Source organism: Pocillopora verrucosa, chromosome 6, assembly GCF_036669915.1.
Source record: "Pocillopora verrucosa isolate sample1 chromosome 6, ASM3666991v2, whole genome shotgun sequence".
Classification (NCBI taxonomy): domain Eukaryota; kingdom Metazoa; phylum Cnidaria; class Anthozoa; order Scleractinia; family Pocilloporidae; genus Pocillopora; species Pocillopora verrucosa.
The window spans coordinates 15,069,370-15,085,222 of NC_089317.1; the positions used below are offsets into that span (position 1 = coordinate 15,069,370).

Below are 15,853 nucleotides of genomic sequence, written 5' to 3' on the forward strand. Positions count from 1 at the left end.
TGAAGATTCCTGAAGTTCATTAAGGAATGTAACGGCTTATGCACAAAATTCTTCCGCCTTTGCCTTCAATCGTTATACCCGACAATAATTTATGATTGATTCAGTAATTTAGGATGTGTTCAGAGTATTGATGAAACAAACTATATACAATAATTTCTCGACCACTTGTGAGTAAAATCACACCCAAATTAGTGTAAGACCTCCCAGCGATCCTCACTAAATGATGAAAGTATTCACAATTCTTTCGCAACCGTTCGCGACTAAATTACATCCAGTCCAGTGATTGATTCCAAATAACTCTTGTCACGCCTAGGACAGTGATGATCATTACCAAAAGAATATTTTTAAAGGTTTTACTTTACATGCTACGGCGAAACTTCAGCGTTTGATTGGTTGTTTCGTGATTCGTTAATGACGAGTGGCGCAGAGAACCGGATCGGTGAGTCATAGAGCCACTGATTTTGTTCATCGATCTTCATAACATCACGCAGGTACAACTGTTGACAAGGTCTGTGAGAGAGTAGTTCCCATGCCTTGAGTATTGAGAACCAACCTCTCCTTCGCCCTGAAATACGCGAAAAACAAAGCATAATTAATTTCAGACAACAGGTTGAACAATACAGCTAAGCACCACGCATATAGGTGACGCATACTAACAGTATTCAGTCGAAACGTCGCGTCCACATCCAAAGCATCTCGCATCGTGAGACAATCGATTACATTTCTCTTTTGAAAGGGTTATCTACCACGATGACTAACCAAAGCCTATTTTCTGATATAGGTTGCTTTTTAATGCCTCGACGTAACTCACTTATTGACAAGTACTTTTCATTCTGATTAAGAAGAAACTTTACCAGATTGAAAATCAAACTAGATAAGATATTCTTCTCAGAAAGATCTCAAATTTTTTTGGGCATTTGAGGTTTCGTGATGTGTCATTGGTAAATGGCTCTTCCCCATAGTTTTCCTATACGGCACGTTTCCAGCAGATCCACGTCAGAACGTAACAAGAGATACCTTTTGCGGCGTCATCCCAGTAATCACACTCTTCTGTTACATGCAGAACATACATCTTTGTTCTTGTCTTGCTTGTTTCATTCTAGTGTCAGGATATAGAAATTTGCAGTAAATCAGACAGTTTAGAACAACAATTTTTGGTGGACGATGAGCACAAAATAGCAATGCTTAAAAGTGGTATGTTTTCGTGACAAAATCTGATTTCCCATTTCCGCGACGAAGTGAAAACGTGCGCATCCCATCGGATGATTGAGGGAATTAGCACGTCATGCTTGATTCTATCATGTCAAACTGACATCTGGCAAAGATTTGTCTCGTTACCTTTTGCAGCAAAGAACAGCCATTTAACCTTTGCACTGTTTAGTGACAGATTTCATAAAACAAGAGTGACATACTAAGTGCCACTTTTCTTTTCTAACCTAATTTGGAAAGAGGGTATCACGGAAACTAACTTAAAGAGAATATAACCTGTAAAGAGTCTACAGAAGTCGCACATTTCAAATACCTGAAACACTCCAAGACACTGCATAATATTTCCACGCACTCCAGCCTGAAATTAAAAGTAAGTTACACTGCCCGTTTAGGGAATAAAGAAAGAGTACTATTTATGCTACATGTAATAATAAATGATAATTTATCTGATCCCTATGGAGAAGGTCTCTTCGAAGCAAACGCCAGGCGAACGATAAGTGCGCACAGCAGCAAAAAAAAATCCTGGATCGGTTAATAGTGGACCATTAACACAATCGACTCACTTCCTCAAAAACCTCTCGAACAGCTGCATCTTGGAATCTTTCTCCAGCTTCTACTCCTCCCGCTGGCACTATCCACTTATCTGGATACCTGTTGCTTGTTACCAACAGAATCTGTTCAAAACAAAACGTGCACGTCAGGTCAATGGTTAATGACAAAGATGAAGGCGTGTGCACAGAACGATGCCTAAGAGCGAACATTCAAACCCCATTGAGGAGGAACTGATCAAACGCAGTAATTCTTAGTACTACATAAAGTCTATGGTTTATGTATCTTGTGAAATTATTTTTTTTTCAGCAACTTTTTATAGGCCTAATTAAGCCAGAACTATTCTAGTTCCAATCAAAAGCAATCTCCTAAATCTCTAACGACCTTCCTTCCTTCTTTACGGTTGGATTTGTTTTTCAATTATTTTTACTGAACTACGATTTTGTGGTGAAGATAATTTTTACAGGCCATATGGGGAGTCTGGGGACCGTGCTGATTTCCATAAATAACACTGGGAAAAAACTGAGATCCGTAATTTCATCAGTAAGGACAGAGACGGTAGAGTAACCAAGAAACCCATTTAACTTCTACTGTACGTCTTTAGGTTTCGGAGAACGAGCTTTTTAGCCACGTGGAAGGCTTCAAATGACTGACACAACGAAAAATTCGACGTTGAGAATCGCACTGTCGTCTGCACGCTCAGCACAGAAGTTAGGATAGACAAAAGATCTCAAAGTGCCTTCTATCAATGAAGAATAAGAACAATCTTGGCAACAAAAACAGCTTTACACTATCTATTCGTAAATTGACCAATCATTGTAGTGGGTACTGAGAGATAAGACAAAGCCTGCCCTCTTCCACAGGTCCATTGGAAACATTAAGAGTGGCAGGGAGAAAGTAGCAATACACGTGACTAAGACTGTCATGTAATCGCCAAAAGTTCAACTATTCAAGTCAAAAACTTTGACCCCCCCCCCAAAGAAAAAAACAAAAACCGAGAGAGCAAATTCGATTAATAAAAATTAATCTTTAATGTTGTAGAGCCTGTATACGATGAAGCTGCCCTTTAACAAAACTGTGACTGTGCTCAGCAGAGCAAGATTAGGAAGCTACACGCTTCAGCATGGCATCTGTCAAACGAAGGATTGCTATTTCAACCCGATCATATTGAAGAACATTGTTATCATCATCAGAACATATTATTTCGATTCGTTTGCGCTGATTTTTGTGATGAAAGAACTTGTTTGCCTTAAGTTAAGCAGACCATCGAGCACCGCTTTGAGTTAGTTATCAAAGTTGATTAAAATAGTTGAAAACAAACATTTTGCTGGCTGTAAACAAATATATTGGGCATGATCGAATGTTCTAACAATGCCCTACGTACAGAGTTGAACGTAATACAAAGGAAGAGATTGCTTCCAACGCTCAATTCCGATCATCTTGCTCACAATCCATGAACAGCAAGAATGGTTTTACAGCATTTGCACTCTACAGGATGTCGCAATAACTCTAGGAAAATTAACATGTCAATGATGTGTTCTCCATCTCTAGCGGTGTTACCCTTTTGGGCCTTTCAACTCCATTTAAGGAGAGCTGTAGAGCTGTTGTCAAGATCATGATGTTTTTAGATACATCCACTTTATTTCGCATCGGTAGGATGAGGTACCACTAATTGAGTTAGTGAAGAAGTTGTAATACAAAATCACTTACTTCCTTTGCATGGTTTGTTCTGAAGCATATGCAGCCGGCCCGCTTTATGTAGCCGTCCGTATCATAATTCCGAAGCTTGTTCGCTGATCCAACTCGCTCTTTCATTCTGATTGCATGCTCCAACATCCTTCAGCGAAGGTTGATAAATTATGATTTAAAGCTAAGACAATAGCTTTGTGTATGTCCTATCCAGCAACAGTACAAGTACGTGACTCGACTCAGGCTTCAAAACACGGCGTCACTTCCGTGTAAACATTCTAGCACGTTTTCTGAAGTGTCATACGGGCGGCTCGAGGCATGAAGTTTCTCATCGTGCGATGTTGCAATTAAAATAAAGAAGCACACAAACTATACAAGGGAAGGAAGTCAGCTGATCGACACGACCACAAATTTCGCTGTACTGAATTCCCAACTGACCTTTGTTCTCTAATATGGAAATTAAAGCTCTTTAACACTTAATCTCTTTAGGATTGGGACAGCTAATACATAAAAACATGGGGCTTATTCTTTGTATTGTTTACGTGGTGCTGATCAGTCCACCGAGATCGATGTTTTCTGGTTGTAAAGTAGACGTCGTACCCGATCCTGAGCTGCGTTACGCAGAGGGTGCAAATTTCCTCCGTAGAACACGTGCTGAGATCTCGAATAGCAAAGACATTTCGCGGTGCGTTGTAGATATTCGGCCGAAGCTGAGATTCCTCTACACCCTCTTCTAGAGACTTTTGGGTAAGTTAACATTTCTGAAATCTGCGACATAGGGTTTAAAGCTTGCTGTTTTCGGAAAACCACACTCGAGAACTAATCAAGTTTGAGAACCAGATTGCATCATTTGCCAAAAAAATTCTTGATCAAAATTGAAAAAAAAAAAAGAACGAGAATGAAGCGAAAATCCCACGAAGTTTAATGTTACGAGCTCGCCAGACCATCCATGCACCCATCTTGCGCAACATATCTTGCACAAGACACCATGCACAAACCTTATCATGCCTAACAATGAGAAGCGTAAATTTCAGTCTCATCAAAAGTGTGCATATGACATATGTGATGTCCACCAGGTGTAAAAAAATCATAATAGACTGCTTTCTATTAAACCTTTACCTCCCTATTGTCGTGGATCTAGCTAGTAAAGATCGCATTTTGCATGCAAGTACTTTTATGTACTCTGTAGGTTTAACAAATACGACTCTTAACGAGAATCTGGAGGACACGGACGGCGAGAAAAGTAATAGAACACGGAAACAAACAACCAAAAAAAACACATGCAAGGCATTTTCCATTAAAGTCCATTGGAGGAGCTATTCCCTGGGTGCTGAATGGAACCGAGACATCTGTTTAGTTACGTCACTGTTCGCTATCTGGTGAGGTTCGAGTGTTTAAAAAAGCTGAGAGCCTTCAAAATTAAAAGGGCATTAGTTTTGGTACCCAACCGCAAATCGCCACCACGGTGGGAACTAGAGCTCCTTCAGTCAAAATACAACCTACCAAAACCTTTCCCATCTACCTACTTCGCTATTCCTCTCACTCAAGAAATAGACCACAAGAAATGAACAGGTGACAATACTTCTATTTGGTACTTTTTATAGGCTCTAGAATTATTCCATTTTTTTTCTCTTAAAATTTTTACAGAACACAGAGAATTCTTGACAAACGGATGCTGATCGGGCTTGTGATTATTCTATCCCCGTCAGACTGAAAGAGAGAGGGCTACACAAAGACAACGGATTGAAACTACACCACAATCGAGCATCGCATATAAACACCATCTGAAAATACTACAAAACTGAGTCGTTATGTCAAAGTAAACGGCCCTCTACATTAAATAAAAAAATAAATTAGCATTTTCCACTTCGACTCCAAGGTATTGTAACAATCAAAGTAAATACGTCCAAGTACGGAGGCGGTGTCTCTTGTCCGTGATAGGATTGGGTCAGAGTGTGACAAATGCCACTGTATCCACGCAATCGTGGCTTGCTAGTTGCCATGGAGATACCAACCGGTAGACAACAGCCCAGTGATGGCTACTGCAGTTTACAGAAATATCCATTAGGCTCTACCACACTTAGTGCTCAGTCGGACTCCTCATTTAGCAGCTTGGTCGTGGATTCATTATCAACAGTATCACTATTGTCTAAGGGTGGAATCTGTTCAGTGATCGGAGAAGACTGGTCTTCAGAATTCCGTCGGGGACTCGAGCGCTCAGCATTTGGGGAAGCCTCGTCTGCAGAGGTCCCATTTTCCCCTTCTACATCCCCCTCGGGCTCTTCTTGGTCCTGAGAAAGTACAGAGACAATAAGGGTGAATATTCTGATGTTGTGTTCAAAGATATAAAATAAACAAACAGAACACTTTACCTCTTCTGGACACAGTTCGCAGGCCTTGGCGAGTGTGAGTCGTGCACTGTGTGATCGTTCAAGGAAGTACCTGGATTAATTTTTTTTCAAAAATTAATAATATAAAAAAACAATTAATTTCAAACAAAAAGCACGTAATTTTGGAAAATTGTATAGAAACGCAAATTTCCTATATTTCTTGCAGTTTCATTCAAACTCTTGAACTGACTTATGCTCAACTTGGCAATGTCTTATAAAGTAAATAAAAACAAAGAAGGCAGGCGGCGACGTACCCATTGGAAGTCTCATTGGACTGCGCCGGTGGTGACCAGTTGTTGTACGTGTAAGACGTGCCTCCGGTGTACGGTCTCTGGAAAGTAATTAAAATACAACGACGGGTCAGAATTCAATGTTGTCTGCGCAGCAATCGCGAGCATTGACAGTTTTGTAGCAAGTTTTATTGTACAAACAACAGCTAGAAATGTCCGGATGAAACAAAGTAATAAAGAAATAGTAATTGTTATGATTACAATCATAGCATGAACAATAATTCGAAAAATGAAGCCGATACACGGAGCAGTTTTCAATAAACAATTGGTAGCTAAAATGATAGAGAAGCTACGAGCGAAACGTTTTCCTAAGTAAAATTACGTTTTCTCGAAATATGAAAGAATGTCTCGTGAAAGACTCGTCTAGAATGTAGAAACTAAAATGTAGTCCTAAAATGGAATTAAATACTTCAGTAATAAATATTTCATTATGATACAACGTAAAAGAAGGAAACCAATGTGGGAGAGAACTAACCCTCTCCAGTTCGTCATTAAGCCACTCTACTGCCCATGTCCACTTCCGGCGGAGGTCCTGTGCCGTCATGAGAATCTGGTGCGCGAGGGGACAGCTGAGGAAACAAATACAAAGGAAGCGATTAAAAGCTTTGTATCTAATCAACCCTTTACACCCTAACATCAGTGTACATTTTCTCCATAATTTTTTCCATACATTTCCTATGGTACTAACAAGGAGTATTTGGTTTAAAACCAAGAACCCCTTAGTGGATGATCAATGTTTGTTTTACGGGTGATGCTGATGGGAGATATTAGTTACTAATCACTCTCAAGGGTTAATAACATACAAGGGTGTTTGCCCCACAATAGTGGACAGAATCAGAGCCCGAAGGAACTGTTGCAACGGCCGTGGCCAATTTTTTTGGGTTTCTTTCTTGGTAACCAGATGTTTGAATGTTATGTTCCAACAATTACTTACTGACCTGCAAAAGAGTGTGACCATGAACTTGATGCATTGATACGCTCTCTTCTGATAATGATTCTTCGAGCGCTGAATTGTGTCAAATAAACCTTCTTTGTCGTCTGGAATTCCTGGACAAACAAATATATCAGCATTCAAATCCAAAAGAAGAGGGAATCCGTTTCACTAAGAAAACTTGTTGTGTTTAAAATGTTTTGTTCGTCTGAGCCGTTACTACTTTCCTTTCTAAATCTGAAAAGCACTCATTTGACACTGAACTTCGAGATGGCCTCACGCGTGATTGACGTTCTCGGGAAAGACGGAATCGGCGATTTAAAAAAAGTTCACACGAACAAATGTTACTATGGGGGTTCTCGCATGAATGTAGAAGTTAATCTGGTAATGCACCGAAATTACGAAATGGCTTTGTTAAACAAAGAGCAACATGTGTAAATCAACCACTGTTGTTACCTTTAAGAGTGTTATGAATTCTGTGACTCTGCCAGGAGTCTGTTATAAGCATCATTTGCAGAAGCAAGTCTAGGTATGGTCGCAGCTCATATGTGTACGAAAATGCCACCTTAGAACAAGGGATAAGTAAAAAGATAGTACAAAGATGAGTAAAAAGATGAAAAGATAGGGCGGATAGCGCTTCTTAATGGAATAGAAGCTACACTTTGTTAGCTGTTTTGTTCAGGTTCTGGCATCGTTCAGCGTCTTTTTTCCTATTTTTCTTTTAACCTCAATTGATGATAGAAATTTATCCGTAACACCAAGAAACTAATTAAAGAAAAAAATTCAAAAAGAGGACAAAAGCAAAAGGGTTAACTTACGACAAAAAATATAAGTATATCAACGAATACACAAGGATACCACACTTACCTGCCAGAGAAGTTCGCTCAGTACTATCCGTGAGAACTGTGGATTTTCCCAACAGCAAAACTGAAAATAATCACAGGTGCTGGATTAGATAACAAAGGTTTTGATGCAGGCCTGGATGCAATTCTCTCCGGTAACTACACTTAAGTAAAGCACTTATGTAAAGAGTTTCAAAGCTGATGTTACAAGCGTTAGCCCTTTATCTTTCGATCTAACGAAGGGCAAACGCTCGAAACGTCAACTTTAAAACTCTTTACAGTGGCCAATTTACATTAACAACTCAGTTGATAAAATCCAAATTATCTTGTTGACCAAATAGTTGAAGTCTGTTTAAAGAGCTATAAGTTATCAAAACAAGTAGGGAAGGCTGTCATGTACTTACTCTTAACAGTTTCAGAGTGTCTTCTGAAGTTGTGCTGTCTTCAATCACTTTCTTTAAGTATCTGTGGGTCAATTAAAAAAGTCGTGATAAAAAGAGAGAGAAAAATAAAAACAACAACAACAATAATAGCAGTAATAACACCAACAACACACTAACGTGGCCTTGGTGAACAGAATGTCTGCCACAACAGGCTGAATCTCCATTACTGGATGCCCTTCATCAAACGGATTCGCTCTTGGCTGCGTGTTCTGAAAATACCAACGACAACTTCAGTGTTAGCGATAAGATTCCAACGACAAAAATTCTTGGAAATCCTCATCTGCCGTTACATAAAACACTTTTATTTTCGCTCGTTGTTGCCTTTTTTATTTCAAGGCTGAATTACAAACTTTTTTTACATTCGGTCATTCAGTAGCACATATGATGCGAGGAGAATCCTAATTATACAATTCTTGCAAGTTACAGGATTCCTCACCGGTACAGAAGAGCGCATTCTGGCCGAAACGTCACAGCAGCGAACTAACTGAGACACAACCGAGTAAAGTTTTCCCAGTTCAGCATACTGGTAACGAATGGGAGGGCCTGGACCCTCGTCCAATGCCACCAACATGAAAGTTGCCGGAACACCAAGTTGTAAGAGTTGAAGTCTCTGTCAAGAAGAAAGAAAATAAGTTACTTGTGAATACGAAGACAGGATAATTAAAATGCTAAAAATTAATGATTATAATAATAATGATAATGATAACAATGATAACAACAAAATTAAAACTTGGTCTGCTAAAATAGTCTGTTTAAGTCAGCATAAGAGTTATTTTAAGCTTTGCACATTCGTACTAGTATCGCTCACAGAAATAGCCCAAAATCATTATTACCACAAAGCAGACATTCTCTGGATTAGCAGAACAATGAAAACTTCTTGCTTGATGTATTTTGCTAGATGGGACCACTTTTGATCTAATTCATAGCACGACATCTATGATACTGTTTCATACCTCGGGTGGGCCAATAGTGGAGTACATGAGAAAGAAGTGAAAGTATTGTTGTAAGTGACGGCCGTGCTCCGGAACCTCTTTCTTCAGTAATCCAAGAACAGCACTTAGGATATGGTCACTCAAGGTCGCTTTGTTGTCAAGATCTACAGAACGGCACGACAACGAAAAAAAGCATTTTACATGTATCTTTACGCAAATCCATTGAATTTTTTTGAAGAGCTAACGCCTTTCAACGGAGCGACAGTTGGTAGCGAATACACTAAATAAACTCAAAACATCACTAAACGTTCGTTGTGGCGCAATATTGCATAAAACAGTTATCGCACGATATAAGCGAATTTGCAGCAAATCCCTTATGAGGATTACGGTGTGATGAGAATAGGCACTGCAGTAGTTATCACCATTTATCGAAAAACCCAACCTCAAGCAGCCTCAGGCATGCGTATTGTGTTGTAATATAAAAATAAAACATAACATCACATTTCCACTATTAACCATGTGACTCAAACACGCTTTTTGTAATTAACAAACCTGATTCCTGTTTATTGTCGTCCGGGTACGGATAGCACGGACCGTCCTGACGAGAGAAGTGAGCTAAAAACACCAAAATCTTAGCAAAGGCACTTCGTACCTACAAAACACAAAGAAATGGACACCGGAACAATGAAACACGAACATTCTGTCCCCGTGCACGAAATGAAATAAATCAAACCAAATTGTATAGAAGGAAAATAATATCTTACCTCTCCACTGGGGCACTCCAATAAATATTCTGAAAAGCGATCAGGGTGAGAGAACAACACAAACTTGGCGAACCACTCCCGGACAGCCTTACTCTGTCTGAGTAAGACACACACAGCATCGTACCATTCACCCGCTGGACCCCTGCGACAGGTTCAAACGAACAACAATTAACTCCTCATTCCATTCAGTAAATCATATCATTAAAGATTGCGTTCATTCAGTCAGAGCAGGTTTCATACACAGTAAGCGTTATTGAGTTGCGCCACTCGTTGTGTCAAAGTGTTTAATATCTATGTTATCGTGATATCGAGTATTCACTACAGAGGTAAAGATACACAATGAAAACGACGCTATAAGTGAAGGAAACCAGGTGGTATATAATGTTGACAATTCAGTAATGACCTGATGGTTTTCTTGGTTCGGAAGCCAGTGGTGAAAAGGAACTTGGAAACCAACTGAATGCTGGTCATTGCTAAAGGCTCCATTTCCGCCTATAGAACGAAAAAGTACATATATTACAAAGTTTTTCCTTCTTGTGTCTATTTCCCAGCAGGGAACTTGTCGCGGCGGTAACCTGGGTTTTTCATTTATCTAATCTTTTTATTTTCATTTTTTTTCAGCCTTCAGCGTCCTAAAGTTCGGCTCTTGTTACTAAATTACACGCTTCATTTAATTTAACAACCGCTAGTTGAATCGTTGAGTTCTATTTTCACAAGTACGAGACTTGTACAGGTTTGAACGTGTAACAGTAGTATTGTGTAGAGTTATCGCCTAGTGAAACACTTTCGTTAGCTAGTGCTGAGGCAAGATACAATGCTGACGTTCAACGTACTCACCGAATTTTCCAGAGCAGCATTAGCGGTTACCAGCTTCTTCATGAACTGGAAATATTCACTGCTGTACTGGATTCGGTTGTGAAGAAAGTGCACGTTCTGTTTACGAACTGCTCTCTTTATTGCTGGTGGCATCCAACAATCTAAGACACAGAGCAATTAAGTGAAATAATCATACAAACACGTCTCTTTTTAAAATATGAAAGTTCTTGGGTATGCTGTTTCATTTCAACATACCATGATAAACGACAAGGACACTTATAGCAACATATCAACAGATACGCACGGAATGAAAACAAAGGTAAAATTATGTCACGGGAGATTTCCTTGAAGTGTTGCGTACCTTGCACAAGAGAGGATTTCGGGTGACAATCATATTCTAACTGAAGAAGATCACGTCCCAAAGCTAATGTATATATCGTTTTCAGTTTTTATGAAATCAGTACTCACTTCTGTCAACATCGACAGTTCTGCTTATATCCATGACATCAAGGCGTTCATAAAACAAGATGTATGCATTCCACCATCTCTTTTGCCTTCTGTATGACATCCTAGCAAACAAAATGAGTAAGTGACTTTGACTGAACCGTAACAAGAATAACACGAGTGTAAGAACCCAGCGATTTTGCGCACCTTTTTAACATGTGATCAAACACTTCACCCATGTAATCACCTCCAAAGCACTGAGTCTTCAGTTCCTATCAGTTAAAAAACATGTATCATTCAGTTTCATTATTTGAATTTGAAATGTTCGCGAAAGTCACATTGATGATTGCTCGCACATGTACGAGCCACACCTTTATCCTATTCACCAAAATATTATTTCACAAAGTAACGAGAGCCTGCACCTCCTCATCATCCATTTTGCATTCTGAGACCTCGCCATCGTCAAACTTGTACCATTTCGGAACGTTATCTGGAGAAACTCTGGAAACAAAAAAGCAACTACAGAATTAGCCGATGCTAGAAACAAACAGGATTTTTCTAGATCTAACCAAACACACACTTAACATTGAGATGTACCTGCCAAATAATCGCACAATATTTCAATATTGGTATTTTACCAAGAACGAAAAAAAAACCAGAGACCTCAAACATAATGGAGAAATTCTTTTCGCCAACTGCTGATTCTAGTACATAGCGCATGTCACATATGAAGCTAGTAATAGCTTGGCTCACCACAGAGTTCTCGAGAGCTTAGTGGTCGGAGTACTGATTCTAAAAGTCTGGTTTTCGATTTCGTGTAGGGGACTCAGATTCTTTTCCTTTGTCCTAGGCTCTTAACTATCAATGAAATCTTACTTTACGTTCAAGAAGTCTTCAGCATTTTCGGTAATTTCAACGCAAAAGCCATTGGAAAACTTCTCTATATACAGAAAGTACAATGACTATACACGCTTAAGGAGACCTTAATCAAGCAGCAAAGCCTTCTAATTTCATCGTTCTGTATCACTTGCTGGTATTTCACTCTCGTCTGTTTTACAAATCCTGATTAAATCGTGTACCTAAAAACTTCTCTAGCAGCAAAAAAGACGAAAGCAACTGAAAGCTTAACAGCATACAGGTTGTAAAATGAGTTCTACCTCTGCAAGACATAAGAGTAATAATGTCCACCACTAGCTTGTCCACTGTGGACCAAGATTCCCACCAGCCGGTACTTCGTGCTGCGTGTTGTTTCACTCTTTATTTCTTCCTCTGCTTCACCATCAGTTGAGTTTTCAGCGATCTCACCTGAAGCAAACATTCCGTTGAACTAAGTTTACCAATCACACAAGAGAACGAAAGTAAAGTATTCACTTCACAAGGTATATCAAATAGTTATGGTAAGTGCGAGTCTTCCATCGTATCCGGCATTAGTGAGTGTGTTTGAAAACCAAATCAGAAGAAACGATTTTTCTCAAAAACACTCAAAAGGCTGGTGAAAGACTTCCAAGTAACAAGGATTTATAAGGGTTCTTTAATCTGATGTGTGAACATACCTTGAAGCTTTGCAAGACCAAGCTCTGTGAAAGGCTCCATATCCATGTCACGTGGAAACTCGAAGTAATCATTGAATTTAACAGCACACTCTCTGGGGAGGGAGAAAGGGAGAGGGAGAGAGAGGAACAAATAAATCACTGCTTAAGATAAGAGTCAATAAAAGTCATGAAGAATAAAACAAGTGGAGCTGTGTAAAGGACTCTAAGTTACCTTTCCCAGTCATAGTCAAAGCGCTTCAACTGAATTGCCAGTACTCGAGGAAGCTTTTTGATGCACATTCGTTTGACTGTGTCAACCTAAATTTAACAGGACAGTAAATAACATTCATTACTCACGCAAACTAGTCAACACATTAACCTTGCAAGTAAATCCGGACACTTTCTGCTCTTATTCCTCAAACCACACGCATCAATCGACTTCACCAGTACAACTGTTGATGTCACCCTGTTTTGTTAATATTTTTTCCACAACATATGCGTTAAAATCGTAATGTATCTGACCATAAAGGAACTGTGAAATACACGAGTATCAAACTAAGGTTAAAAGAACAGCAGAAATAATAATGACCTTTTTATCACACTTTTCACAGTGGTAAGCATTGGCGCCCTCCAACAAATCTCCCTTAACAAACTGTTCCAAAGAATCCACTAAACTCTGATGATTACGAATGTCCACATTCAGAGCAATGAATGGTGCTTCACGGGAATACCTGAAGTAAAACGAATCACATGACTAAATTACAATTAAAAAACCATGACGTCTGAGAATACAGTTGGTGGTAGAGAGGATTGCAGCAAGGATAATATAACATGCAACAGAACCCAATGTACATCAAGGAAAGGTAGAGGACACAATGGAATTAATGGCGATACAAATAAACTATCATGCAACAGTGTTGTCACGTTTTGTCCAGAGTAACGTTAGTAAGATAATTCGCAGTGTTTTAGTTCTACAACGATGGGCTGATATGTGTGTACTGCCTCATACTAATGACCTCTGCTGTACAAAGGCCGAGGTGAACTTAACACTAATTTCATACAAAGTGGATGTAGAAATACAAGTCAAATGCCAATTGATCAGAGGATACTTAGCACGTTGAATTTTTTCGTTGGAAAGAATGATGTCCATACGCACCTATGAGGACATCCTTTACAAATCTTTTGATCAGCAAAGCTACCGCCCAGTATGTTGGAAAACAGCGGGTCGCCACTCAGCGCTTTTAGACCTTCATCCAAGTTATCGACCAAATTATTGAAAAACTCCAGAGCATCATGCTGTTCGCGTAAATTTACTGGTTCACCCCACAACCTGCAAAGTAACGATATAAGAATCAAACTCTACCAGCAGGAACACCATTTATTAAAGTAACATCATTTACGCCAAACAAAGTTGACTGACATTAAAGAAATCAACATTCATACAGAAAACCAGCTTTGAATGGAAAATGTTCATCACTGGTTCTGATGAAAACGTATCTGGATGAAATCTATTTCATAGTTCGTGGTTAATTCATTTCCTGCATTCACTGATCCTTGTAATGTCAAAAGGCTTCACTGTGCAAAAAGTTTGTATGTAAGATAGACCAGTCACCAAACAATGGCAGCGTCTTGGACTCACAAGGCTTCAGTTAATAAAAAAAATCCAAAAAAAGCAAGATGGACTCACTTGAACGTTTTCCAGAATCCTTGAGGTACATGGAACTGCAGCTGACTCTGTGCCAGATGTCCAAAGATGAACTGAATCTGATTAAGCACACTGATTTGATATCTCTTTATCTCCAGTTCTTTATCGTTAGTGTCAGTGTCCTTATCATTGTCTTTGTTGTCTTCAGACTGATATCCAGTGTCTATGGTGTTCTCACTCTCAGATTTCTCCTCCACGTCCACACCATCCTCTTCTTCTTTTTGTGCAGCTCCTTCCACTTTCAGAACACCCTCACGTAGTTCAGGGATCATAAAAAGCTGAAAAAAGCCATGCTAACGTGTTAGCCGCAGTCATACCTAACACAAAGATAACACAAACATTCCTATATTTCACAGCACTTCGTAAAATGAAATTAGCGATTGTAATCTGAAAAACCACAGAATATTAATTATTTTTATTTCGTATATCATGTAAATAAGGTGCACTAAAGAAAAAACTGCAACTAGGGTTTGGTGGGAACATCAACTCTACACGCAGATTTCATTAGCTTTCACTAAGTCACTTAAAATTTAACCTGCTTTAGACAACCATTTACCACCCCTAAAAAAACTCACCAAAGAAGTCAACAACTAACGTGTAAACTTTCACTCCACTGGGAACTGAGGGCTCTCTTTCATGGAAAGTTACAACAGGCAGACAAATTGAAAAATACTTAGACAATAAACATTATACGTACCTGCTGAATTACAGAATTCATGTAACATGTAGCCCCTGCATTTTTGAGCCCCACATAACCTTTGGATGGGCGTGGCCCAATCGGGGGTAAATGTTCCCATTCTGTCAAAGGAGGGTCCTCACCTGCACAAGAGACATTTCAAATTATAAAAACGCATTATGCGAAAGTTGGAGAAAACTGATGAGACTTGCTTAGTTTCTCACGAAAAACCTTAAAGGAATTAAATTAAAAGACAAAATAATTTAGGTTCTGTTCGTAACCGAAAGGATGGTTACATCAGAAGCACACTTAAATGTGAAGACAGGCGGACGGGGAGGGGCAAGTGTCCTTGCAAAGGGTCCGTGCAACAGAAATTACTTGTGGCAAAGACACAAACAAACAAAAAACGACTGTGGTAAAAAAAAAAAAAAAAAAGTTCTTACCAGAGTAGTAGAAATCAGTGAGGATGTCAGCTAAGACTTTAAGATTTTGAACACAGCCTCGGCAAAGAGCAACCAAGAGATCAAAAGCAGCTACCATCGTGGTCTGGGTAGAGCAGATTGCTGTGACTCTTTTGTTCCAGACGTCATCTAGCGAAAGAAACTACATGGTTACAATACTGGTATGGCAGATTCTAACCA

General features: G+C 39.3%; 2 protein-coding genes and 1 long non-coding RNA gene across 4 annotated transcripts in view; 1 reads left to right on the top strand and 2 right to left on the bottom strand.

Moving 5' to 3' along the window:
* Positions 1 to 3,857, bottom strand: LOC131795762 (diphosphoinositol polyphosphate phosphohydrolase 1). Its single transcript, XM_059113375.2, has 5 exons — positions 3,469 to 3,857; positions 1,773 to 1,883; positions 1,523 to 1,567; positions 1,018 to 1,099; positions 1 to 565 (listed from the first exon to the last, which is right to left on the bottom strand). Exons 1-5 carry the CDS (start codon positions 3,592 to 3,594, stop codon positions 366 to 368), a joined length of 564 nt encoding a protein of 187 aa, XP_058969358.1. The 5' UTR covers positions 3,595 to 3,857; the 3' UTR covers positions 1 to 365.
* Positions 3,858 to 3,936: 79 nt separating this feature from the next.
* On the top strand, positions 3,937 to 5,217 carry LOC131795763 (uncharacterized). Its single transcript, XR_009341061.2, has 3 exons — positions 3,937 to 4,194; positions 4,637 to 4,826; positions 5,095 to 5,217. It is a non-coding gene; the product is annotated as an uncharacterized lncRNA (long non-coding RNA).
* The window catches only part of LOC131795761 (ubiquitin carboxyl-terminal hydrolase 9X), a 34,448-nt gene continuing 23,607 nt past the window's right edge, over positions 5,013 to 15,853 (bottom strand). Inside the window, exons 43-68 of one of the 2 annotated variants that reach the window (XM_059113374.2) lie at positions 15,656 to 15,802; positions 15,234 to 15,355; positions 14,519 to 14,814; positions 13,988 to 14,161; positions 13,421 to 13,562; positions 13,064 to 13,149; positions 12,853 to 12,944; positions 12,457 to 12,604; positions 11,722 to 11,800; positions 11,507 to 11,571; positions 11,324 to 11,412; positions 10,877 to 11,016; positions 10,443 to 10,531; positions 10,040 to 10,181; positions 9,828 to 9,927; positions 9,297 to 9,439; positions 8,780 to 8,953; positions 8,461 to 8,552; positions 8,305 to 8,365; positions 7,926 to 7,985; positions 7,515 to 7,623; positions 7,066 to 7,174; positions 6,603 to 6,696; positions 6,092 to 6,168; positions 5,820 to 5,889; positions 5,013 to 5,738 (exon numbers count right to left, since the gene is read on the bottom strand). In XM_059113374.2, coding sequence (XP_058969357.2) covers positions 5,535 to 5,738; positions 5,820 to 5,889; positions 6,092 to 6,168; positions 6,603 to 6,696; positions 7,066 to 7,174; positions 7,515 to 7,623; positions 7,926 to 7,985; positions 8,305 to 8,365; positions 8,461 to 8,552; positions 8,780 to 8,953; positions 9,297 to 9,439; positions 9,828 to 9,927; positions 10,040 to 10,181; positions 10,443 to 10,531; positions 10,877 to 11,016; positions 11,324 to 11,412; positions 11,507 to 11,571; positions 11,722 to 11,800; positions 12,457 to 12,604; positions 12,853 to 12,944; positions 13,064 to 13,149; positions 13,421 to 13,562; positions 13,988 to 14,161; positions 14,519 to 14,814; positions 15,234 to 15,355; positions 15,656 to 15,802 — 3,104 coding nt within the window. In that variant the 3' untranslated portion in view covers positions 5,013 to 5,534. Of the gene's footprint in view, positions 5,739 to 5,819; positions 5,890 to 6,091; positions 6,169 to 6,602; positions 6,697 to 7,065; positions 7,175 to 7,514; positions 7,624 to 7,925; positions 7,986 to 8,304; positions 8,366 to 8,460; positions 8,553 to 8,779; positions 8,954 to 9,296; positions 9,440 to 9,827; positions 9,928 to 10,039; positions 10,182 to 10,442; positions 10,532 to 10,876; positions 11,017 to 11,323; positions 11,425 to 11,506; positions 11,572 to 11,721; positions 11,801 to 12,456; positions 12,605 to 12,852; positions 12,945 to 13,063; positions 13,150 to 13,420; positions 13,563 to 13,987; positions 14,162 to 14,518; positions 14,815 to 15,233; positions 15,356 to 15,655; positions 15,803 to 15,853 lie in introns of both variants that reach the window. The other variant, XM_059113373.2, reaches the window with a different exon arrangement.